Source organism: Natator depressus, chromosome 2 (genome assembly GCF_965152275.1).
Source record: "Natator depressus isolate rNatDep1 chromosome 2, rNatDep2.hap1, whole genome shotgun sequence".
Taxonomy (NCBI): domain Eukaryota; kingdom Metazoa; phylum Chordata; order Testudines; family Cheloniidae; genus Natator; species Natator depressus.
The window spans coordinates 111,446,631-111,474,111 of record NC_134235.1 but is presented as its reverse complement, the minus strand read 5'-3'; the positions used below and the strand labels follow the sequence as shown (position 1 = coordinate 111,474,111).

At 41.8% G+C, this 27,481-nt stretch overlaps 1 protein-coding gene across 1 annotated transcript in view; it reads right to left on the bottom strand.

Moving 5' to 3' along the window:
• NEDD9 (neural precursor cell expressed, developmentally down-regulated 9) overlaps nucleotides 1-25,213 on the bottom strand; it is a 46,799-nt gene extending 21,586 nt beyond the window's left edge. Inside the window, exons 1-2 of the mRNA XM_074944883.1 lie at nucleotides 25,027-25,213; nucleotides 2,886-3,332 (exon numbers count right to left, since the gene is read on the bottom strand). Coding sequence (XP_074800984.1) covers nucleotides 2,886-3,332; nucleotides 25,027-25,038 — 459 coding nt within the window. The 5' untranslated portion in view covers nucleotides 25,039-25,213. The remainder of the gene's footprint in view (nucleotides 1-2,885; nucleotides 3,333-25,026) is intronic.
• Between the last annotated feature and the right edge of the window lie 2,268 nt (nucleotides 25,214-27,481).

Genomic DNA, 27,481 nt, shown 5'->3' with positions numbered 1-27,481 from the left:
GATAAGAGCTTCCAAGTTGTGTGTGTAAAATTGTGTGTGGAGGCCAAACACCATTTTTGGTCAGAGGAAAATAGGTAATTGTGTACAAAAAGGGTATAAGTGTAAATGTTGCTGCTGCTTAGAAGGCTCCTTTGAGTATGGTTGTCTCTAGCTATTATTTTGGGCAGTGAGAAGGTTTACATATATGTAGAGTGCATAATAATATAGTTCTTTGAGAGGCGAATATCTTTCAATTCAGCAGCATTGCCAAGACCCACAACACACTGACAAGCAGAAACTCTGTTAACAAAAGCAGGCACAGCAGCTTGCTTAGGACAGAAGGGCAGGTGTTGCAAATCTGAGAAAAGATATTCATCATTATAGAAGTCAGAGCAAGGAGCCCTGGGATCAAGTGTTCAAGCTCTCTTTAATACTTAAAGACTGTTTTACCGATCCCTTGAGAGTACGGATTTGGGGTGAGGGATTGCTTCGTTATTCAGCCAAAGGAATCAAGGGCAAAAAAAAAGTTCCCTTTTAATTAGGCTTTTCTTTTACAAAGGCTCTGGAATCTTGTTGCTACTGTGCTTTTCTCTTAGTGCAACAGTAGCATAAATAAATTGCAAAACAATATGGAAATTATTAGGAAAGACACATCTTTTATTTATTCCTTCTCCTTCCCCCTTCAGTCCCCAATCCATCTCAGAACCTTTCATATCCAGCAGACTTACAGCTCCCTTTCATTTCAGTGTCATTATTTTGGTCTAGAACATGTCTTGCTCATTTACAGCCAGAGGAAACTTCAGGAACTGGAAATGTGTAATGCTCACTGTCTGCAGCTAATCAAGGGAGGTCACTGATAGTGAGATTGTCACCCACTGAGTCTGTCATTAATGTGTGATTGGTGAGGAATCAGGGCTGTTGGTTCAAACCTCTATCATGTCAGGATTAGAATAATCCTTTCCTGAGTAACTGGAGCACAGATAGTCCTACACTGGCTTCCTGTGAAGCCCTGAAGAAGAGTTTCAGTTGTATTCAGTAGCAATAAACCAGCAGATGTGAGTCAGGAGAGGAATGCAAGGCTGAACTGACAGGGGAATCGTTCCTTCCCGGCCAGTGCTAAGCAGGCTGGTAGCATCTATTGCTGGAGATCAAATGCTTTATAAAACATGTTATAGTCTATAAATAGTGGGCGGTATAGCAATGTATCTTCATGCAGTACAGATGGTCTTTCATAACTTACAAGGGACTAAATTAATCATGTTATAAGTCAGTCTAAACAAATGGTCTTTATTTTCCTCAGAAAATGACTCAGCCAGAAAAATGCCTATCCAGGCTTTCTAAAATCCAAGTTTAGGCAGGAATTTTAGAGGAAACAGGTGTTTTAGTGCTCTGAGTTTGCATCCCGATAAGAAGTTTGCATTTAACCATTGAACAGACCCAGGATTTTACACACTCATGCTGCAACCGGATATTTGTACAGAATGCCCTATTGATTTCACTGAGTAGCTTTGCACATGGAGTGATAGCATAGTGTGGCCTCAGTTGCGCTAGCTGTTTTTCAGACTAAGATTAGTTGCTCATCAATTATGTTCTCCAAAGAGGCAATTTATCCAGGCCTCCTTCAATCGCTTTTGAAGGTGCTTACTTATACAGCTTCAGGCAGAGGTCTCTGAATGAGGTTCGTTACTATCTAGTCTCAGGGATGGGGGAAGGAGAAATGAGGTGGGATTTCCACTAATAAAACCAGTCTAACTGCTCCAATAAAGATCATATCTCCACCTGTGAAGCAAGCCAGTAGTTTTCAGATGGCAATTTCATCCACCTGCAGATCCTCACACACAAAATGATGCTTTTCTTCCAAAAAAGAATAACTTTGAAAGTCCAACTAAACTTCTCTAGAGCATGAGTTGAAATGATTTCACAACTCTTTGTTCCCTTTTTTGAAAATTTACCTATTACCAATGAAAACAAAACTATAATAAGTCGAAAGTCTCGGAAGTTTTCCAAAGGCCCAAATGGAAAAGGCTGAGGCTAGAAAGAAAAACACCTGACCTTCTGGCCAATATAAACTTCAAGATGAAAGTTTAAACTATGGCACCTTCTTGTCCCTCACTTCCTGCTCAAGTCTCCCTCCCTCTTCTGTCTGCTCCAGATTAGTATGCATTTATTTACTGATGGCTGTGCCAGTCAGCAGTTCTATATCATGTGAAACAGAAAGGGTTTTACAACACTGTTCCTCCTTCCACGTTGGGCAGGTTCCCTGTATCATGCACGTACACTGAAGACAACTGCCAAGCTTTATATTTACTTTAGGTTTTATATTAAAGTATCCCTTCTTATCACCATTATCTGGCTTCCAGTTCTTCCAGGTAGGGACATACTGTCACCACTATCACCACTTAATTTTTTTTAAATGTTATCCTCCAGCAAGACAGTGCATCATAAAAACTGGACATTTTATTTAATTAAACAAGGTAAATATGGCTTGGCTAATACGCAATACACCATACTGCCTTATGAGTTCTAAGCTCCTATGTGCTAACAAAGGCAGTGGGTGGAGTGTTATGGAGCAGACGTGCCTTGGGGATGGGAAGATGCTACCACATCTGTCACCAGCTGCTCCTCTAGGAGCAGGCCCAGAATAGTCTCTCTTTGCTGTGAAGTCTGGTACCCATTATGCACCTGACCTTTCTTCTCCCTGTGCAGCATCTGTTCAAGCAGGAAAGAGGGGGATTTGCAGGGATAAATAGCAGCCCGTTAAGAAGCAAAGTGAGTGGAAGCCCAGCACATCACTCTCACTCATAAATTCTTAAGCCATCAGGCTCAGATTTTTTATTTATTACCCTACTGTTGCATAGTGCACATAACCTGCTTTGAAACAAAGATCTGAAGGTCAAGGCACCTACCTTGCTGTTGAAAGGTGAACCATCAGTACCACCCAAGCTTCTCTGCACAGATGGTGGGACTTGATAAACATCTTGCTCCTGTAGACCATGCCCAGTAGGTACCTGGTAGATGCCCTGATTCAGATGGGAAGGTGGCACCTGGTATACCGGGTCCCAAGTTGAAGCCTGTGAGCTTGGCGTTTGGTAGACTTTCTGTTGGTTATAGGCATGATGCATTGATCTTGAATAGGACGCGTCCTGGTTAGACGAACTATCCTGTACTGGGCCTATCAAAAGTTTCACCCGGTTGCCTGGAACAATGCCTTGTCGGCCATGTAAAGAGCAGAGCCACCATCCTTCCAGCCCTTCAGTGTTCTGTTCTATCACTGTCAAAATGTCTCCTTTGCGGAAGGCCAGCTCCTCTGCGCACTCTGGGACATTATCATACAAGGCTCTTGCCATAAGATTCTATAGAGAGACGGGGGGAGGGAAGGGGGAAGAGAAATTGAACAGGAATTAGAATTTCAACAGCACCCATTCAGAGCTTAAAGCACATTCAGTTCTGGATGCATCTAGCTTCCTGGGAGGAATAAGAATTGCTTTTAAAAAAAGAAGTTAAATAACATGAAAAAGACACAACATGGAATTTCTCCAAAAAACCAGGAAAAATGCCAAGTTTACATTACAGATATTGATACTGAGAGATTTCCCAGTAATGCTAACAGCCAGGTAGAGACTATCAGAGTATACCGATAACAAAAAAGGCTTTTCATGTATGCTGTTGGCCTGAACACAGAGGAATCCAGGTATTCCTGAGTTTTACTCTCTGCTCAGACACCTATTCCTCCTATTCCACTTATTACTTTGAGCTAGTCATGTCATTCCTCTGCCTTAGTTCTCCCATTTGTATAATAAGGATAGCAACAATACTTGCCTGCCTCACAGAGGTATACTGATTAACTAAATTACAGTTAGAAAAATTCCTTGCAGGTGGATAGAACTCTAAGTGATATAATTCAGAAGGTCAACTGGGAGAATATAATCTGCGGGCCTGAGTTTTTCTGAATGATCAGAGTGGTTACTCTTTATACTTACGAGCATGAGAATTTTGTTATAAACCACCACTCACTGGTGGTTGTTCATATCCAAATCTCCCTTTCCTCATTCCTTCCATAATCTCCTTTGCCATGGAATAACACTTTCAGTCTAATAGAGATAAAATGTCCATTGATAATAATGCCCAAGAACAGCAAAGCAGGGCCCTTAAAGTATATCTTTGTTTTCCTTTGTGTACAATGAATATGTCTATTGAGAGAATGCTGTCTCATCATTATTATTAAACATTTATATTTCCGAAATGTCCAGAGGCCTCAGCTGAGGTTATGGACACATTGCACTAAGTGTTGTACAAAACCATATTGTGCTGTCCTTATCCCAAAGACCTTCCATCTAGTTATATAACTTTATTATGCAAGCCTATCCATACATATCTAAAAATATGCTGTCGCCTTTCACAGACCAAACACGCTTTCCCTCTTGCTCTCTCTTTCTGTATGCATGTCTGTCTGTCTGGCACATTCAGTACTGAGTAGTCAGCCAATGAGGTATTCAATGGAAAGTAGGCAGGCAGTGTATGCTGACATTCCTGGAACCCTCACAAAGGCCCTCAGCATTTCATTTCTTGGCTCTGGTGATGTTTCCAAGTGAGCTGGCAACTACTACTCCACGCCTGCCTGCTTTGCAGTGAAGGCAGTCGGCAGAGACAGTTATAAACTAATTTTAAGCACTTGGGAAAAATATAAGGGGTACTGTATTTGAAGTGCTGTAGTTAAAATATTTGGATGCGGTGCACATAAATGAAACAGTGCTAATTTATTGAAAAAAGGCATGTGGCTTGCTTCAACTGGCTCATGGATTTACCTTGCCTCATTTAAAAGGATGCTGACAAAGACTTTTTAATGATGATTTGATTTGGTGTATTTTTATCCTTCCCCTCAGGCATTCCAAAGCAATATTTTTTATCCCCACTTGTCCTCTTTTCTCATCGATCTCCCTCCTTCTCCCATGCTTCTTAGATAATATCCAAGCTTACTTGGCTTTTCTTAACTCAGTGCTCCCCATAGTCTGGGGTGTGCCATGGGGATACTATGAAGGATTAACTGGGCGGTGCAGAAGATGTATACATGAAGATGGGTAGGCCTTTAACACACAGCAGGCCTGAACTGGGTGCATATGATTTGGTTTCATTTTCCAAATGTGAGCTCAGCTTTCAAAAGTTTGGGAACAGTTGGCTTAATTTGTCTTATGTCAGCATTAGCACTGAGGTCAACATGAAATACGGTTTGGTCTTACCTGGGTGGACAGAACAACCATTTTAAAACTGTATTGCAAGTTAAAACTACAGCACCAGTGCCAAATTCCTCCCTGGGGTAAGTCCGTTCATATAATGAGCCTTTGATGCTGAGAGATTTCAGTGGGGTTACATCAGGGAAGAACTTGGCCCCTGTCTTTACAGGGCTGTAAGATTATCCTGTAGCATGCTTAGAGCTGTCCCATCTGCCCTGTTATATCACAATTCCCTGACTATAAAGATTTTTCTGTAAAGTTGGGCCCTAAGAAGCTCAGAAGGGAAGAATTCCTGTGCAATCTATTTAATCGGATTAATCTATTATCTATCTACATGTACTTCTAACGTGCCTTTCACTGTAGTGATTAGATATCAAGTCTCAGTCCTCTTTGGCTAGCCGCGGCTGTTTAATGGGGCCTTTGAAGGTGGAGTAGTTCAAAGATGGGGAAAGAGGAGGAAGACTGCATAAGGTCCACCAATATTTCCACAGTAAATCAAGAATAAATGACTGGCTAATCCAAAAAAACAAAACATTAAAGATTTGAGAGACCCTGATAGTTTCTGTGGAACAATATGCCTGACAAAGCCCTGAGCGGTGCTAGTATTAGAGCAGATAAAAATTCCCATGTGAAAATCTTTCTAGTTGCTTATTATCTTTTCCCTGTGACCTGCTCCCCATCTGGTTAGCAGTATGTTAATGTTTTCTGGGTCTGTCTCAAGTACTGCTTCACTGCAAATACTTTCCGGCCCTCATTGTCGATGTTAACTGAGGCACCAGAAGGTCAGTTATCCTCATTTGGTGTCAGTTATTTCACACCATTGTCCTCAAGTGCTTGCAGAGATTAGGATTTTGAAAATGGCCCTCAGCAGCACCATCAGTGTCAGGGAACAATGCAGCAGGTATTGACTCGCAGGAGAATATTTTCAGCCAACGGTGAATGACCACTAGAAGTTTTCGACATTCATCTAGTGCCTGCCTGTAAGTAGGTGGGCTCAGTAAGTAGTAACTGCATTGACTGCTCAGTTGCCAGTGAAGTTATTTTCCCCCCTGTCATCCCTCTCCCAGAGACAGAGCAAATCTTCCCGGTCCTGATTCTCACTCAATGGGAAGTTCTTTAATTTCCTGGAGGGAAATAAGATACCTCCCAGGTGCTACATTCATTAGCATATTTGTCTGTAGAAAAAATTAAGCTGCTCACACAAGCGTGTAGACAATAACTTTTGAAAATCACAGCCCTTCCCCTGTACCAGAAGATGCAAGCTGGTTATTTATAGTTATGATGGTGTCCAAATGTTACCTTTGCTGCCCCAGGCATCAGTTACTCAGCCCTGTTCATCATTACCACCACCCCCACACATCAGACTGTAGGGCTGTGCCATTTGTCAGTATATTACTTCCTGCCTGTCTCATAGTCATTTCTTCTCTGAAATCTCTTCAGAAACACAGAGAAGTAAACAAGGCACTACGGAAAATACCAACCCACAAATCCAGTTGGAAACACATTTTATTTTTATGTGCAGGGGGATTTTGAAGTTGCTAAACTTCCCAGGCTAAATCTTGTACTGTCTGCACATGGATGGTGCCGGGTGCAGTCAACCAACACGGATTAGTGCCGCCATTTAAATCAGAAGGTGCAGATGACACTTCCTTAGAATTTAGGAACAATTTGGAGTCCATGTTTGAATTTAGCTGTTTGAGGAGCCTTATTTCATCTAGTCTGATTCAGTGCATGTACTAGCCCATTGGGGACCCTAAGCAGGAATATTCCCCCACCCCCAACACACACGCGCGCACACGCAAATAATTAATAGGGGGGGGCCCTTGAGCTGCTCGGGGCCCTGAGCAATTGCTAGTCTGCTTACGCCTATTGCTGGCTCTGTCTCCTGTCACAACATGTCCTTCTTGATCTAATAATTCTAATAAGGGCAAGGTTCTGATATCACTCATATGATCAATGTCAGTCCCACTAAGGTTGGTTCTTTCCAGAACTACAGCATAAACAGACTTTTCAAGTGTTCCCTGATGGGACCCTTTGTTCTACTGTCTCTTCTCTTTGCCTCTTAGCCTGCAATTCTTTACTTGCCTTTTACTTTTTAAATGAGCACATTTGAAAATACTGTAATGAAGTATTGAAGCTCAGTAAATTGTCTATTCAGTCAGCCCATGTGAATAATAACTTTTCCTGCCAAATCAAACTATGGGTACTATCTACACGTCAAGCTGGAGATGTAAACTCCCATCCAAGGAGACATATCTGTGGTGGTTCTGATCGAGCTAGCATGCTGAAAACAGAGCGTAGCCATGGCTGTGCAAGGGGTGGGAGGGACTAGCCGCACCCAGTGCATACCTATCATCTTGGATGGGTGCGCACTCGGGGCAGCTGCTATAGCTACCCTCTATTTTTAGCACACTACCTTAAAGGTAGCTTCTGCAGGTGTGTCTCTTTGAGGTGGAATTTTCATCTCTAGCTTGAAGTATAGATATGCCCCCTCTCCTTCAACCTAACCCTTCAGGAAAAAATCAGTAATGTAGAGGAGCCTATCAATGTCTCATTAAAGTCAACAAATCTGAAATCTTCTGGACCAAACCTGTCAGTTCTAGAATTGAGAAACCCCTTTTGAAAATATTCTACTTCAAGCCCTCCCCTTTTTAAACTAAAAAGGTGTTAGCAAAAGGACCCTGTATTATTATAAAGAAAATATTGCAGAGAAAAAAGACACCTCTCTGGTAGTCAGGTCCCAAACTGTGTAGGGCTTTATAGATAAAAAGCAACACCTTAAATTCTACCTGGAAACTATTTGGAAGCCAGTGCAGATTGCATTAGTGCAATAGACCTTGCACATGAAACATCACTTAGTAAAGAAAGTGTCAGTCGGCCTGTTAAATTTCTAAATGGTGTAAAACCCATGTAGGATGCTTTGTAGCAGTTTAATCTCTAGGTGTCAGAGGCATGGAAAGTTGTAGCAAGGACCAAATCCAAGAGAAAAGGTTTCACCCTCCTTCACAGACACAGTTGAAAGAACAGTCTTGCTCGCAGCTGCTACACGAACATCCAGCCAAGGATATAGCATTATCTACAAACTGTGAACCTAAATGATAAATGGCAGGCACACTTAGTCCATCAGGGCATTGAACGAAGAGTGGCCATTTCGTTTGGTTGCTTTCCACAGTCAACAAGCACAAGTTTCATCTGGGTTAAGACTCAGCTAATTATCCCTCATCCAAGCCTGATAGTGTGGCTGGGGGGCAGAGTGAGGGCAGCCAGCTTCAACAGTGTTACTAAGCATACTCAGTCCATGTGAGCATGCTCAATACAAGCCATCCAGCAATTCTGGGGGAGTACATGACCCCATGCATCATCTCTGGTTAAGACTCAGCTAATTTTCCCTCATCCAAGCCCCTACCTCAGCCAGACAGTATGTAAATCTCTTAACTACACAAGTGAGATTAGAGGTGATGAAGACATGGAACCTGATGCAAGATTCCTGTTGATATCAATGGGCTTTGTTTGACCAGGCCCACAGAGCTGAATATCATTAGGATACTGTAAGCAACTTAAGTCCATTCTTCCTTACTACCCCTGTTGAAGCCTCAAAGGGTGTGTCTACACTGCACTTTGGAATGAGCCTCCCAGCCCAAACTGGCAGACTTGGGCTAGTGGGGCTTGCACTAACGCACTAGAAACAGCTGTAAAGACAGAGCTTTGAAGTTGCCGCTCGGGCTCGAGCTCAGGCTCTGACATCCACCCGCCTCCCCTTGGCTTCAGAGCCTGAGCCCCAGCTTCAAAGCACTGTCTCCACAGCTATTTTTAGAGCACTAGCACCTGAGTCTGTCAACACAGGCTCTCGCTCCAAAATGCTGTGTAGACATACCCTCATTCTCATTAGCAGGCGGGGTTATTCTGGGTTTAATTTAAGTTTACTCCTTGGGGCAGGCATAGGTGCTGGAACTAGGGGCTTGAAGTGGTTTCCATCATATACAGGGTTTACAGTTTGGTTCAATGGCTCTCCTACAAATTGTTCCAGCACGCCTGCAGGGATCTGCACTTTACTTGTCTGAAGCATCAAGCACTGAATAAGTATTAATGTGGCTGTCTGAAGCTTGTTACATTGAAGGCAAAGGCCCAGCAATGGCCTCTTTATATGATGAAGGGTTAAAGAGCACTTTAAGGCTACTTCCTTAACAAGTGAGAAAATCAGCTGTAGGTAGCAGACCTGATGAGAAACTTTTCTTTGGGTTTGTTTTGTCAGGCGGGGAAATTGTACAAAGGTCCCTTTATATTTCTAATACAATATGCAGTAATTGCTAATGAAAGGCCAGGAGCTAAAATCTCGTGTTTGAGATAGGTGCTCTATCAGGCAGTAGTGGAGAAGGGAATATAGAAGGTAAAAGTGAGATCAGTTACTTTAATGATACTGTAATGAAGGCACGCAAACTTGGCTCAGCTGAGGAACCCAACTGTGCTTCCCAAAATGGAGCAGATTGCAGTCGCTCTTTGGTTCAGGGAGCAGGCTGCTCGGATCAAGATGGAGCATCAGTGTTCTTGACCTCTTTAGTAAAGCTGAAGGTAGCTGTGGGCCACGATATAAAGCTGCCAGGTTTCAGAGTGGTAGCCTCGTTATTTTTGCTGATACAGACTAACACGGAGTCCTTGTGGCACCTTAGAGACTAACAAATTTATTTGGGCATTAGCTTTCATGGTCATAAAGCTACGTGAGCCACTTAACGGCTTGTAGGCTGTGCTTTGCACCCCTGATTGCATAATGGTACAACAGCCAGGCCTTAACAACAAATGCTCCTGGGCCCTTACAACAAATCACTGGATGTGAAAAGCAGCTCAGCCATAGGCTATGTTCTCATCATAACATTGCAGTAACATTGTGGTAAACCCCAGAGGCCTCAGCTGGGATCAGGGCCCTATTGTGCTAGGCCCTGTACAAACGTATAACAAAAAGATGGTGTCTGCTCCAAAGAGCTTAAACTCATCTTAACCTTGGGTGTTTTAACATTGAGAGTTACCTTCCCTGAGGCTATTAAAAAAGCAGGGATGTTAGGGAAACCTTGTCCAGTCACCAGTGGGTCAAATTCTGGGCACTGGAACATAAAGGAAGCCTGATCCTGGTGGTTGGAGCCTAGAGGTTTAGCTGGAGCATGTGCTGTAGAAGTGGCTTGGAAAAGCATGTTGGTGGCAGCTGATTAGGAGTTTTATATGAGAGACCTAAAATGTACACAGATAATTTCTGGTTCAATGTAGATTAGAACTTTGTCACCCCAAATACTGTGCATATTTGAGATAAGAGTAGAATTTAAAGCACTATCTGGTCAAGTGTTTTGCCCATCAACAGGGGTTTCAGGATCCCTAAATTCTATATAATTCCAAATGATCTCAATTGAAAAAGAACTAATTATAAAACATTAAATAATCCTCAAACAGCAGCTATTCTTGCTTTAAGACACTTAGTAAAATAGCATCCCAAACTACAGACCTGGAGGAATTCCATCATTGTAAACACAAATGCATTTGCCAGAAAAGACAGATTGAGAGAAGGATTTGTTGTATGCTGGACTCAATAAAGTGTGTTCTCTTCAGAAATTTAAGGAAGAAACAAGACTATGAGGCCAGTAGTTCACTTGCATGGCAAAGGCAGGTTGGAGCAGATTTTAATAAGCATTTAGGCACCTAATAGATGCTTACTTGTATCTTTGGGATTTTCAAAAGAACCTAGGCATTAAAACTAACAGGAGTTAGGAGCCTGGGATCTAGACAGATCCTGCATTTGAATGGCATTACTGTGGGATCATATATTTTTGAAACTCCCAGTAGGCACCTCTCTCTCTCTCTTTAGACTCCAAAATACCTTTAAAAATCTGGCATGCTGTCCTTTTGATTTGTTTGATCTTCAGAGCAGGGACGTAAGATGATGCTCTGACACCTCTGATGCAACAAAAAGGGAAAACATGGCTACTAGGGCTGTAACAGCTAAAGAGAGGAGAAGACAAGGTGACAGGGAGAGAACTGTGGAAGGGTTCATTCCTTCTGTTAGTATAAACAGGGAGGATGACGTAGGTAACAAGATTGTGCTGGGTGAACACTGCCATAAAGCAAACACTGAGGCAAATAGTGAGATAATAAGCGACATATTATGGATTAAATACAATGGGTTCTTTACAGGCAAAGTACTATGGTGCAGTGCTAACATTTAACTCCTCACCAGGCCGTGCTAATGAATGAATGAGGAAAAAGTTTAACCGACCACACTTTTGCCAGAATCTCATGCTACTGTGGCGGAAGTGGGTGAAAATGTTCCTGAGCACGTACACTTATGTGTACACCTGTATGTGGGCTGACTATTCTTTTTTTATTACTGCCACCTGTGTGCGCACAGGGTTTATAATTATCGCCTTTCCTACGCAAAGAAGGGCAAGACTTCTCATTTCAGTTATCAGACAAGCTACCTCAAACTCCAAACAGCCCCTTTTCTGTGTTAAGACAGTTGCAGGAAAAGGGAAAGAAAACAGAAATAAAGGAATGATGTGAGTCTACGCACAACCGGTGGCTTTCATTTGACCCGATAATTTTTAATCTCCGATAACATGATTTTATATTGATTCTCCTGTTTTTTGGTTTGTTTGGGGTTTTTTGTCAGTATCCGTTGTTTCTGCTTCAAGTCACTAAGTAAATTTCCACGGGTCTGATGTTAGTTTCAGGAACCCAGCATTTATGTTACACTGCCCCTTATATAGTGCTGTGAAGCATAATCACAGTGTCTTTGTCTCACTCCTTCTCCATCACAGCGGAGGCGGATGGGGGGAACCAAGTGGAAAATCCGAGTGTCCTAAAATAAATGACTTAGACACAAGCAGTGTCAGGGGCCCACTCAGAACACACCAGTAGAGAAAGACAATCATGCTGTATTGTGCCTGTTGACAAAGACCAGCTTCAGTCTCAGAGTTATCAGGCAGTTTTGCATCAGTTCTTTTTTAACTTCTGCCTCCCTGCCCATTTCCTTCATCGCTGCCCTAGGATAAAGGAGCTATTGTACTGTACTTTCAAGGAAGAAAACTATTGAAGCACTGTAGGTAACAAGTCTATTTGTAAGAAACTGGGTTTTATTGGGACGATTTCTTCTGGGACACTAAAAAGAATTCATTTGGCTCTTGTGGACTTTAAGGCCAGACGGGACCACTATGACCACCTGGTCTCAAACTGTGGGTCAGGACCCCAAAGAGGGGCATGACCCCATTTTAATAGGGTCTCTAGGGCTGGCATTAGATGGCCTGGGCCTGGGGCTGAAGCCAAAGCCCTAGCCTCACCGCTCAGGGCCAAAGCTGAAGCCCAAGCCCCACCACCGGGGCGGGGTGGGGGGTGTGCTTCAGCCCTCGGCAGCGGGGCTTGGGCTTTGGCTTTGGCCTCCCCATCCAGGGCATTGGGGCTCAGGCAGGCTCAGGCTTTACTCCCTCCTCCTGGGGCCTTGTAGTAATTTTTGTTGTCAGAAGGGGGGTTGCAGTGTAATAAAGTTTGAGAACCCCTGGTCTAGTCTGACCTCCTGCACATTGCAAGCCACAGAATCTCACCTACCCATGCCTGTACTAGACCCCTAACGTCTGGCTGAGTTACTAAAGGGATTGGCAAAAAGAAAAGGAGTACTTGTGGCACCTTAGAGACTAACCAATAAGGTGCCACAAGTACTCCTAGTCTCTAAGGTGCCACAAGTACTCCTTTTCTTTTTGCGAATACAGACTAACACGACTGTTACTCTGAAACCTGTCATTATAAAGGGATTGGGGCTCAGTATGTGGTACAACTTGTTATGAAAAGAAGGTGAGGTAGTGCTGCAAGCCATCTAGGTACAGGAGACAACACTTACAGACCTGAGGTGGTTTGAGTATACTATGGTTTTCTGCCACCAATATCTGAAAGTCAGACCTTCTGCCTCAGGATAGGTTTTCTGCTTGCCTTCCCAACTGAGGGAGCAGGGAAGGGGAGTGAGGGACAGACAGTGAGTGCAGCAATCACAGGTTCTGGTATGTATGCGTGCATATAAGACACGCGGGCAGGCATATGGACATATAGGTGTATATTCACCCAGGGAAAGAATTATAAAATGGCCTAGAGGCCAACAAAGAAGTATTTTATAAATGCCTTTCCGTCCCTTAGTTCGACTGGCTGCTATCCTGAGGTGTGAGCTGCAGTACGGAGGGAGGGCTTCCTTGGCTCAGAGAGCTGATGACAAAAGGGAAAGCCAGTGTGCATAGGCTTCACAGCACCAGCCCACTTCCCTGATTTTCTACCCCTCTCACTCATAATAAAAAATAATAAATGTGATATTTAAAAAGAGACCTTTTTCCCCTGGTGAAGTGGTAGCAGCCAAAATAATTAGAGGTCTTGTTAGCTGAAATTAAGGCATTTTCCTTCCACAGTTTAGGAAGGTTGATTATTTTATTTTTACAGCTAATGAAAGTGAGGGTCTCCTAGCACCAGCCTCAGCCAGGCCTAATAAGGGAAGGTCTTCAGTCCTAAGTACCGTGCCATTCCATTCCTATGCATCTTTGGAGCAGTCATGCTACAGTATGCCAAGTTGTCTGGAGGTTATGTGATGTGGAAAATCTTTGGTCTGCAGAGAAGAAAGGCAAGTGTATTATTTCAATGTTCCACTGAGCTGTCCCAGCCCCTTTGTCTCGCCTGAAGGGCCTAAATTTCAGAGACTACGCTGGACTGCAGGAGGTGTGTGCATTTTGTGTGGTGTGTGATCAGTAGCTGAGATGGCAGGAATAAAAACTGGAAACAAACTCTCTTTAATGGCAATATTATGGTATATAGAAAGGTGGATTACAGGGTTAGGTGTTTTTAGTTTACCTCCTGCTTTTTCCTATTGGCATGTTGGGCCAAATTCACTGCCAGCAGTAGCAGCCGCAACACCCATTGACTTCAACGGGAGTGACAGGTGGTCATCTGATAGGATGATCAGGCCCCAGAGGTTTCACTCTGCCACTTAAGATGTTGATGTGCTCCATGAATGGATCCCAGATGGGGATTCAAATTTAGGGTCCAATCCTGTGAGGTAACTGAGCACCCTTAACAATGAAGGGCCTGTGTTCCAGCCCTATAATAAAAGTAACTCCTTGTCAAGATAATGGGAGCTACTCCTATCCTGTAACATACACTTCATTGGGCCCTAGGTATGGAAAGCACTTAGCACCTTGCAGGGCTGAGCGGAGGGTCTAGTAGCAAATCTGTGGCTCAGGTAAGTCAGATCTTGGTGGTAGTTTGCAGAGGAGGGTTTAATGCACAATGATGAAAGCCATCCACTGGGGAAAGGGAGGGAGATACTGAAAGGAGAAATAGGGAGAGTTTCAAACTGAGGATGGGAAAGCACACCAGTGCTTTACCCTGTGCGAATAAAATACCTCATTGTTCTCGTCATTTCTGTGCTTGACGTTTTCAACTGGACAAGCGATTTAAAAACAAAACAAAAACCCTTCACTTTCTGGTTAAATTATAATGCCCTGTAAATGTAACTATATTCCTGGAAAAGCAATAAACCACATCTCTACATCATCAAGTAAACTGGAGGAGGTGGAGTTTGGTTTTTTTTTTTGTTTTGGTTTGGTTTTTGCTTCTCAGATTGTGATAAGGAAACTTGGGAAATCTGGCCTAAAATTTAAGTGCCTAAATAAGGAGCCAAATTGTCCCTTTTAATTTTTGCTCTGGAAGGGGTAAAAGTAGCAGAAAGGCCACTAAAATGGCATCAAAGCCTGCCAGATGCAAAGGAAGAAGAGTTCAACTAACGTGGAGACAGCTCTTCCTCTCACCACACAGCATGCCCTCTGCATGGTTTCTATGCAATTGGGAATCTGCAGGTCATGGCTGGGTAAAAAAGTGGCATAGTTAGGGTAATGCTGTTTTATGTGTCATCAAGGAAAATAGCAATGAGTTAATGCTGACCCCAATACCGTTAACATCTGTGGGCTCCTGCTCTGTGTTTTAAAACCCTCTTAGAGATTGTGTAGAAGCCAGGCTTAGCTGTTGATGGTATAATTCAAGATGAAGCAGTACTTTCAGGTGGAGAGAAGAGCCCACACCATCTATGTAAATGTGAATTTCTCACCATATTTTCCTGTAGACTTTTGGAAAATCAGCAACATTGGAGCAACATGTCCCTGCTCACTCTGTGGGAAGGCAAACTGCAGCCCTTGTCCTGCCTCCAAAACCTGGCCATTTTGGGGGAAACTCCCTCAATGTTAATAACTCAAGTTTTTCTACATCTTTTCCCTACCCGTTGTTTTTTCCCAAAGGGCGGTGATCTAGCACTATGATTTTAAAAGGGCTTTTCAAATCTGCACAGTGACCGGTATGCATTCCGTAACAGCAACAAAAGAACAAAAAAACAAAAACAGCACCACACCAAGCAAACAATACCGTGTAAGTGATCTCACTCTGATTAAACCCCACAGCAGTATAAAATAGAAGTATGTGGAAAACGTAAATTCTTTCCCTGAGGCAGTCAATTACTTCCTTAGTTAAAGGAGACTGGATGTTGCATGCTTATGGGTAAAAAGAGTAGAGCAGAAAAACAATGTGAAAGAGAAGAAAAAAAAACAACCCTGAAATCTGGTTTAAGTTTTGAAACTTTCCACTTGCAGGCACTTGCAACAAGTCTTTTCCCAGATAGACTTACACTTTCTCTGTACAACTTGTTAGGGAAAATCATGACAACACGGTGGTCAGCAGACTAGTTATAACACTCATTTTGAAGTGAAGACCAAACGTTAGCAGGGTGGCTCATTATGTTCAAGTCTTTAGCACAGTTTGGGGACTTTTTTTATATTGAAAATGTGGTGTCACCTGTGTGGGAGACAACTGTGTCTTAAATGGGGTTCTCCAACACAGTTGAAGTTGTACCGTAGATGAGGCCTAATATTGCTTGAATAATAAAGCACTCAGATATTTACTATGGTTGTGAGGACCATATAAATGCCTAAACAGACAGACAGAAGGCACACGCACACATAATATAATATAAAAAAAAAAATATAAGGCGGCCCAGGCCTTCTCTCAGTTACAACAGTAAAACCTCATTGAATTCAGTAGGATAGCACCAGTATAACTGAGAGTAGAGTTAAGCCCATTGTATTTACAGATTAATACAGTGCATCAACACAAAGAAAAATCCACTAGAAGATCTCTTCTTGGCAAGTGCAACAGAACCTTAAAAATCCTAGGCAACTGATTGGTTGTCACCGGCATTTTAACTCAATGTAAATTTACTAAGAAAAGACACACAAACCCAGCTACTGCAAAGTACGTGTCAGGCAGGCAAAGGATACATTTCGTTGTTTTCGCTTCTGGATAAAGAATTGTGCATTAAAGGGGGTTTCTGAATTGTCATGGTCTGTTTTCCCTAGTGAGCAAGATGACATTCATTGGGAAACCAGATTTATTCCCAGGCCACTTCTACATTCCCCAGGACCCATTGTCTCCACATGATTCACAGGGTTGTTCCCGCTGAAATTTCAACCTCTCAGTGTACGGGACGTGTTTAAGAAAAGGCCTCTGATGGGCTGATTGCATTCCTGTAGAGTAAATCCATTATTACTGCTTTTCCTTTCCAGGGCAGGCTAATCCAGCCTGACTATGAATGAACTGGCTTTAAAATAAATACATAAATAAAAAGGCAGGCGTGGGTTCCAATCCTAGAGAGGGGAAAAAATATACAATTTTTGTCATCCTGTACAACTGTTTCTGGGACTCTGAACTGCAGCTGTAGCTGTCCCATTTCCTGACAAACACAAGGCACACCCAAAAGTGCACTCGGGAAAAATTAACCCCTTAAAAATGAGGGTAATTTCCACTACTATTAAAGCCTAGACAAAGGGGAAAAAAGCAAAGGGCCATTTTGCAAGAGCAGCCTGTGATAGGCAGCAATATTCAAGAGTCAAATTCTCTGCTCGTGTAAATTGGTCCAACTCCATTAACATCCATGGAGCTTCATCAGTTTACACCAGGAGAGAATTTGGCCTAATATCTCTAAATCCAGCTTTAATTAGCAATAGCAGAAATTGTGTTTAAGGTATATTTTATTCACCACTGTTTACTTTGCTGTACACACACTGACGCCCCCATAGTATGTCTGTGTGATAGTTCCTACTGAAGACCTAGTATAAAGCATCTTGTAATCACAGAAAGATACCCATCGATCATGTAAAAATTTCAAAAGTGCCTACGTGACTTAGGGTGAAATTTTCAGAAGCAACTTAGTTGTCCCATGGAAAATCAATGGGATTAAAACTCCTAAGTACTTAAGTCACTTTGAAAATGTGATTTAGGCTCCTAAATTGCTTTGGAAAAAATTACCTGGTATCAGTTTTGTTAAAGGGTTGTTTTAATGGCCCTAAACCAGCTAGTAATAGTGATATTATGGTAATCATAAGATACTGTGTTTGGATTATGTCACAGAGATCGCGGAAGTCACAGAATCCGTGACTTCCAACAATCTCTGTGACATTGGGGACCATGCCCGCAGCAGCCCAGCCTCCGCAGGTGGCAGGGGATCCCTCCCAGGCACTGGGCAATGGGGTCCCTGCAGCTCCTGGCCACTGCGGGGCGGGGCAGGGGGCAGGATGCTGGACCCTTCTCCCTCCCCATTTTGTCAGGGATGTTTTTAGTAAAAGTCAGGGACAGGTCATGGCTTCCATTAATTTTTGTTTATTGCCCATGACCTGTCCATGACTTTTACTAAAAACATCCCTGACAAAATCGTAGCCTTAGTCATGCTGAAAGGTGAACTGTCAGGCTGGAGGGAGGTTACTAGTGGAGTTCCTCAGGGATTGGTCTTGGGACCAATCTTATTTAACATTTTCATTAATGACCTTGGCACAAAAAGTGGGAAAGTGCTAATAAAATTTGTGGGTGACACAAAGTTGGATGCTATTGCCAATATGGAGGAAGACTAGAATATCATGAAAGAAGATTTGGATGACCTTGAAAACTGGAGTGATAGAAAAGTGATGAAATTTATTAGTGCAAACTGCAAGGTCATGTACTCTGGGACTAACAACAATTTTTTTTTTCTATAAGCTGGGGACATATCAGTTAAAACAACAGATGAGGAGAAAGACCTGAGTGTATTGGTCAATCACAGGATGACTATGAGCCACCAATATGATGGGGTCTTGAAAAAGGCTAATGCAATCCTAGGATGCATCAGGCGAGGTATTTCCAGTAGAGACAGGGAAGTGTTATTACTATTATATAAGGCACTGTGAGACCTCCTTTGGAATAGTGTGTGCAATTCTGGCCTCCCAGGTTTAAGAAATTTGAATTCAAACTGGAACAGGTGCAGAGAAGGGCTGTTAGGATGATCATAGGAATGGAAAACCTACCTAATGAGAGGAAACTTAAGGAGCTTGGCTTGTTTAACCTAACCAAACAAAGGCTGAGGGGAAATATGATTGCTCTCTATAAATACATCAGAGGGATAAACACAAGGGAGGGAGAGGAGTTATTTACGATAAGGGACAATGTTGGCACATGAACAAATGGATATAAACTGGCCATCAACAAGTTTAGGCTTGAAATTAGATAAAGGTTTCTTACCATCAGAGGAGTGACATTCTGGAACAGCCTCCTAAGGGGAGCAGTGGAGGCAAAAAAATCTAAACTAGTTTCAAGAATGAGCTTGATAAGTTTATGGACGGGATGGTATGATGAGGTTGCCTACAAAAGCATGTGGCCGGCCCATCTGCAACTATTAGTAGCAAATATATCCAGGGGCTAGCAGTGGGACACTATATAGGGAGGGCTCTGAGTTACAACAGTGAATTCTTTCCCAAGTGTGTGTCTGGTGGGTCTTGCCCATGTGCTCAAGGTCTAACTGATCACCATATTTGGGGCTGAGAAGGAAAGTCTCCCCCCGCCCCTAGTCGGATTAGCAGAGACCCTGGGGAGTTTTTGTTGTCTTCTGCAGCATGGGGCATGGGTCACTTGCTGGTTTGAACTAGAGGAAACAATAGAATCTTTGTAACTTGAAGTCTTTAAATCATGATTTGAGGACTTCAGTAACCCAGCCAGAGGTTATGGGTCTAGTACAGGACTGGGTCAGTGAGGTTCTGTGGCCTGCACTGTGCAGGAGGTCAGACTAGATCAGGGGTCCCCCACACGGTGCCCACAGGTGCAATGGCGCCCACCAGGGCAGTTGTGTGCACCCGCAGGACACCGCGCGGCCGAAATGCCGCCACCAAGCGTGGCTGCAGGAGAACTGCCTGCTGAAATGCCGCCGGGAAGCGCTGCTGTTTCTCGGCAGCATTTCGGCGGCAGGGTGTCTGGTGCCCACCACAGTCTTCTGGGAACAGGAATATGCTATTCCCACATAAAGGTTGGGGACTACTGGACTAGATGATCACAATGGTTGCTTCTAGCCTTAAAGTCTGTGGAGTCTATGAGTGTGGAGGTGACAGATTGCTGCACCCACTTACAAGTGTCTGTGACTCAGGAGAACTTTTGACTTTTGACTGAGTCACCATGCCACCATTGCCAACAAGGCAATGGTGGCATGGTGACTGAGTCACCATGCCACCATTGCCTTGTTCATTGCCACCGCCTTTTGTGCGTGATGTCAAGGATAACAGCTGCTTTCCAATCATAACCCACTTGTCCTACATTATGGTGCACAAATCCCTCAAAGCACTTGCAGAGAGGCATTTCCATGGTCGCTGAGACTGTACTCTTCTCTTTCACATTCACCCAACATACATCCATTTGTATTGCCCCTCTCCACTGACATGGGGGTCAGTATGGTTCTTGGTCATCCCTCAGGTAAAACTCCCGTTACATTTAATGGGAATCTTTTTTGAGTAAAGGCTGCAGGATTAGTCCCATGGCCCAATATGAATTAAAACATGTATGTGTATTACTGAATTGTATAATATGAGGTAAATTTTAAATTCTTAAAGGGAACATTTTTAAGAGAGGCAGGCTCAAAAACTGAACCAGATTTGCAAAGATTGTTGTCAATGGTAATGTCTTCTAGAAGTGTGTGTAACTTGCATTTGTTCAATTTGTTAGTGCTAAATTGGCTTCTAATAAGAAAATCCTTCCTGTCAACAGTACTGGTTTCCAGACTGCTAAAAATCAGCAAGAAAAATCTGTTACAAGTTTATCATGTTCCTTTTTTGATGATGATCTGCCCTTTAAGATATAAAGTGACTAAATCAGTCTAAACGCTGTTTATTGCCTGGTAGACTGAAGGGTAGTCTTTAACTTTGTTAGTTTGCTCTGTGGTGTAATTTTTGATAAGGTTTTACAAACCTTATTTACTGCACTTTCATACCTCAACAGTCACAGGGTGAAGTCAGGAATGTAAGAGTAAACAAAACAGAAGGGTTTTGGTCAGTAAAATACAGGCAGTTCTTTTTTCTTCACGTAGTCAAATAATTTGTTGTACATTGCCCGGTTTACAAATAGCTTTTCACAAGCATTTCTGGTTGGAAATATAGTATTTCTTCCCAGTGGCACTATTTTGTTTGACTTGGCGTGCAGGGCATTGTAATTAAGTCTATATATTACTGTCCAGTACAAATGGCAGGCATTTCAAACCAGTTTGTTTAGGTTCCTTTCTTGCCTGGCAAATTATTTAAAAATGGATAATCAAGACCTCATACTTGACATTTACATCATTCTTATGTGTTTAAACAAGACGAGGAATGCAGTCATAGTCCACCCACCCAACACAGACACCTTTTTGGATTCTATAACAAATACATTTTTCCCCCCTTTGCTTGTGATTGGTGAATAGCTATCAAAGCCTTGTTATCACAGTACTCTTCCATTGTGTCACAGTGTATCTAGTCATCGTAGCACCTAATTACATTTTCATTACCGTAGTCCAAAGTTTTAGTAATGGACATTTTGTTTGCCAAATCATAGGTTGGGTTTGGATTTAGAAATTGTGAATTCAGTCTTTTGAAATATGTAATACCGGGATGACGTGCTCCCAGTGAAAAGTCTATAGGATGTAACATGCCATAACTGGATAAAAAAGCACCTGAGGTATGCCACAATACAATCACAATGTAATGGAATATATATTTGATAGTCTTTCATACAAAATCACGAGACATTTCACAGTCAATATGCAAATACACATACACAACACAGCTTGCAATGTAGGTACATCTGGTAGAACATAGGTGAAAGGTATAAAGGTCTGACTAATTAAATATTGGGAAACTAGGAGATTAAACATGTAGGACTGATGGCGAAGCATAGAAGAAAAATCTCATCTACCCTAGTGTCAAATTCAGTTCTGGTGTACATAGACACAGTTCCACTGAATTTGACCTAGGGAGTGGATTAAGGAATGGCACAGAGAAAAAAAACTGGAGTGAAATCGTGGCCTCATTAAAGTCAATGGGAGTTTTACCATTGGCTTCAGTGGGGGCCATAATTTCACCCCTGTTGTTTGAGGACCAGGCGGGCAAACGAAAGAAGTTTAGCTGAGCAAATTCTTTTTCACTGCCAGATCTGTTGGAGGAATATTTTGAGCAAGACAAAAAGAAGAAGTTCAGGTTAGGTAGTGAGCCAGATCCTTCTCTCACCAAGAAGCAACACTCCACATGGAATAAAACCATTTTCTCAGTTACCTCAGTAAACAGAGGCTCTTCTGATGTACAGGTACAAGAAAAGTAAAACAAAGAAAAACAAACCAGCAGCCAGCACTTATTGCACTGGGAAAATTACAGGAAGTTGTTCGTGAAACACTGTACACCTGTCATAAATGCAACCTGACATTTTTTTCAAATCAAAACTTAAAATATTAATACTTATACTACTATTTTCTTCTCCCTCCAGTAAGCAAGGACATAGAGAAAAATAATATAAAATAAAAAATATATTCAAGTGAGGAAATATTGTACAAGCAGGTATTCTCTTTGTAGTCCGTCCCCCCCACCTTCCCCGTGGCTGAGAAATAAATCTAAGGATATTTGTCCTGGATAAACAGTTTAAATAAATACTTCAGACTTCCCAGGAAATGTAAACACACTAGTTTGGCAGGAAGGTTCATGGAGACCAAAAACCTTCTGTCTTTTTTTATGGTTCTTTCTTTTTCTTTGTCTAGCCTGCTGCATCTAGAATTACGTAATCCCCTTCCAAACTGAAGCTTTCATTCTCACTAGACAGGGAAGGAACATTACAGAACAGGGAAGATTTCAGTTGTGGAAGTGGCTTATTTCATACTCTCTCAGTGCCTCGTGGCTAGTGTGAAATATGATCACCTTACTACTGTAGAGTTGTTTCTTGGCAGTGTGCAAGGGAGGGAGGGTGATGAGATTGTAGGGAGTTGTATAATCTTGCAGATCTGTCATTTTGCAGTCAAAGCACAGTATAGGTCATTTGTGAGTGAGAATATATTTAATTAGCTAAAGTTTAATGCTAAAACAAATGACCGTTTCCACTAAGTGAGACAGTGGTTTCAGCGCTTTCCATATTTTGTTATATTATTAATTATTCATGTTCCCTCTGTGTGTAAGTGACTCTTTCTCCAAACCAGTACCAAATAAAGATAGACCTGAACTCTAAAGTTTGGGGGCATTTGGATCAGTGGTTTTGGCTCAGCCCATTACAAACACTGAGTCAGCCATAGAGTTCAGATCCAGATCTGAACTTCCCAAATGACTTGGTGTTTCTGTTTGTCATTCTGGGTCATATATGACCCCTATTGCTATGGTATCTGAGTGCCATAAATGGAATCTGGGGTTCAGCTAATTAGAGAAATGGGAGCTGGCCATAAAGTCTGGATCTGGATCCAAACTTTCCTAAAGTCTGTGAGTGTTTCGTTTCTAAAGGCTTGGATTGAGCTCATCTTCAGGATCAAATAAGAACGTACACAGTTAAAAGTGAATGTGGGTGTACAAGTATTATTGCCACTATTTATTTGTATTCTGGTAGCATCTGGAGGTCCCACTCTATATAGGTTCTTAAACCACACTCATCACCTCAAGATCAGGGCTCCCTGATGCTAGATACAGTACAAATATAATAAAAAGATTGCTCCTTCCCAAAAAGAGCTTGCAATTTAAGTGTGAATGATGTGTGTGACTTTTCTAATTCACCTTTTTATTGACCTTGATGAGGTTTTTTTTGTAGGGGAGGAGCTAAAATATTCTTTCCCTCCCCCTTTTTTTCCAATCACAAAAGATTACTGTAGGGTCTATACATTAGTCTAATGCAGCAATCCAGTACCCCGCCCAGTTATTTATAATTTGTGTAACACTATGATTGATTGACCCATCAGCACTTCATGTTTATGTTTTTAAGAACAACTGTATTAAATAGATCTGATTCATTAAAGTGTTTTGGTTGGTTTGTTAAAGAATGAAGAGAGGAATATGGTTCTAATTTCCAAATATATAATTAGTTTCTTGCTCACAGCTAATTAAAACCAACCATGTTTTAAAAGTTGCAGCGTGTTCACATAAACCATATGTTGTTAAAGTGTGGGAAACAGGCTCATCATTTCACAGGGGGAAAACAACAATTTCTATATTTATAAACAGTGCTGGACAATAATGCTGGAAATCACTTAGGAAGATGTATTTTGATATATCTATAAATACATTTTACATCCACAGATGTAAATGTCCTTCTTGATTATACCAGTGAAACTCTGAAGTCTCGGCAATTATGCTGGTGTAAATGAGGGGAGATTTTAATTCCTTGTACAGATGTGTAGTGCTGTACTTGCATCAAAAAAGTTACAGGAAAGCACATTCTCCTTTGAAATAGAACAAGATTAAAAAATCAGAGAATCCTCTTCCAGGTTATTACTATATACTATACACTTCTTTTCCATTTAAGGGACCTAACTCTGCTCTCACTTGCACCATCGTGAATCTGGAAAAAAGAAAAGGAGTACCTGTGGCACCTTAGAGACTAACCAATTTATTTGAGCATAAGCTTTCGTCGTGAATCTGGAGTAACTTCCTTTGACTTCTGTGCAGTCAATTCGGATTTTACACTGGAATATGGGGGAGCAGAACTCGGTCCAAGAAATTCATGCAGAATCCTACCGTGTCTCAGTCAGCATAAGATTTTTTCCCCCCCTGGCTAGCTCCTTTTCTTGATTATACATTAATACAGTACGTACCTGCTGACACAAGGTTAAAGTGACCGTTTTCTCATAAAGTGCCAGTTAATGTTTTGCCAGGGATGAACGCAAGAAGAATTTTTACAAGGGTTCAAGAGAACTGTAACCTAATACATGTACTCCTCACTTTATGTGTACCAGGCTTTCTGCTAAAAACGCCTTATATTTTCAGAAAAGAGCAACAAATCCACAATTTAGCCACGTTTCGAGCCTCAGTATTAACGATTTCAGAAAATGGTGGGTAGAATTTTGCAAGGTCTCTTTGAAACACACATGGCAAAGTCATTCACAGCAGAAGAGAAAGAGAGACTTTAAAAACTGCCTTAGGATGAATCCCAAAATAAGTGAGTCTGAGACCTAGAAGCCTGGCTTTCCCACCTCCTTTGAGCTACTACTATATCTGTAGCAGTTGCAGGAAATCAGCTGCGAGCTTGCCTAGGGACAGTGTGACACAGTCTAAAAACTAGACAGAATTTAGGGTATTTCAAGCAAAGTTCTCTACATCCATCGAATGGAATACACCCGCTCATCCAGTCCCTCTCCTAGTCCGCAGTGCACCGGAATGGAGCTGTCAGTCAGAATCCCTTTGGAATTAAAGATGTAAATGGCTCCCGCCCCACATATACGGTATTGAATAAGAAAACCCCTTCAAAGAAGCCACTTCCTTACCTTATACTTCATATTTGCAGGCTTATATGGAGTAGTCTTGTGAAACTAGACAACATACGTCGAGATCGCACGTCTTTTCCCACCCATGTAATGTCTTATTGAAAGCAAATGAAAATAGTCCCAGAATTGCAGTTGGTTTGCCAGTCTAATTTGAGAGGTCTCGGTACTGCTAAATTTTCAATGTCTCTGAGCTCATGTTGGGATTGTTGGAGGCAGACTACTGAACTCATTTGCATAGCTTCCTACTATTGGCTAAAAGGGCAGAATTGTGGGGACAAGGTAACATGGATCCCACCCACCCAAAAACTTTTTGAAACTCCCCTTCTAACAAAGATCACTTACTATGACATGAATTTCTACTACGAAAGGGGAGGGGGCGTGAGAGAGAGATTGAGGGTGAAATCTTTTAAAGATTAGCTTCGTTTCTTTAAGAAATCAACTCACAAAACAAGTTCCGACAGTCCTGCTTCCTGTGACCTAGCAACTCCTTCATAAACCAGTTTCATTTCAAAGCCATTCACCCCATAATCGCCACATGAAATCGACTATGGGAACAAAAGCCTTTCTGTCTACGGTACTCTCTTTACTCACCACCCCTGCTGATATCTCTTTTGGTCGCTGTTCTGTTTTTGTTCTTTTCAAGGTTCAAAGTGCTCCGACTGTCAGACTGAAGCAAGCCCCTAAAATATTTTTTTCTGACATGACAGAGATCAGGCACTAAAACTTTCTCAGAAATGTACTCTGCACCTACACTATTCTAATGATGATGAAAATGTGCACCGTGCTTTACAGACAGAATAAAATACATATGATATTCAGACAGTATACATCTGGCAGCCACCATTGGTTTCGATGAATACTTTGTTAAATTCGAGCTCTCTAATGCTGCCTATTACCTTTTCCTTGTAGTCCTTCTTTCAGTGCTAATTCTCTTGGTGCGCACATTTCTATCTTTGTTTTTGAACAGTGAGGGTTTTCATTCCTGTCTTCCTGCTTTGTGAGATGGTCTGTTAACAGTCCAATCATTATCTCTTGAATCAAAATGCCAAGTGTTCACTTTGCATGGGAAAGGATTGTTATTTACATATTGATTAGACACTGGAGGGCAAGCTGGCTTTAATGCTCTCTATGCCTGGTTTAAACTGTGACCCCTGTAAAATCAGTATAGTTTGGTAAAAAGAAAAGGAGGACTTGTGGCACCTTAGAGACTAACCAATTTATTTGAGCATAAGCTTTCCTGAGCTACAGCTCACTTCATCGGAGTGCTACTCTGAAACCTATAGTTTGGTAGTAATTCCTTTGTGATTACTTGGGGGCAGGCAGTGCTTAATTTTGTAATGAAAGAGGTGCTGGGGCTCAAGCAATTAGGTGACATGGCTCAAGCAATTTTTTTTTTACTTTCATAATTGAGGCGGCAAGCCCAGGGATGCCAGGGCTATGAACTGCCAAACCTAGAGGTGCTGGTGCTCAGCCCTGACAAGCCCTGACACAAATTAAGCACTGGGGGCAGGAAAGAGAAGTGAAGAAAAAGTGAATTGATCATGCCATGCTTTATAACTGGGCCTCCAGGCTCCTAATCAGGCCTTGATGAGTCCAGTCCAGACACTAGCAATCTTTGAGTGGGAAGAACTCCAGCTAGACTAGATAACCTGGAAATAATTTTTTTTTCTTCTTCTGACCAATTTGGATCTAAGCCACAAGTTCTAGGTCATAGATGGACTCCGACTGCTTCTAGAGTAAGAGAGTGTCTCCTATTGCTAAATTAAAAAGATTTCTACAGTGTGATAGAACCTCACTAATTCTCATGTGACTAAGCCACTAGCAAGGTCTCATTATTAAGCTTTCGTTATGTATAGAAAAGATAATACTGTATATTTCTATGATCCTATACTTGCATCTACAGTGAAGTACTGTTACAGATAATTAAAAGTATACTTCATTTTGTTAATTTAATTTATAAGTCTTTGATACAATAGCTTTGATATTTGTTTCCCAATTTGCTTACTCACGAAGACTCTGATCCTGCAATTGACTCCACATCAGCGCAATTGCAGGAATCAGACTATAATTCACAAAATTCAATAATCCACAACGGGGGGAACAATCTTTAATGAGGACTAGTGAGTTCCTGCTGTGCGTGCTGATAAAGATACTTTAGAAGCCTACTATGTTATATTATAATTGTGCTCACAGTATAGTATTCTGACACTTAACATTGCTATTGCTTGGACCTCTGGGTTTGTTGGTTTGTTTTTTCACTGCAAGTTTTCAGAGAAATCATGTGAATTAGTTTATACATAGAACAGTTATTCCATGTCAATTTACCAAATACTGAAATGTTCAGCCATTCATAATGTGATGTTACCATGGATGTTTGATGGAATTATTCCTACTGATTAGTAGAACATCAAAAATACTTAAATAGCTTCAACAGGATAACTAAAATTGTTTTCTG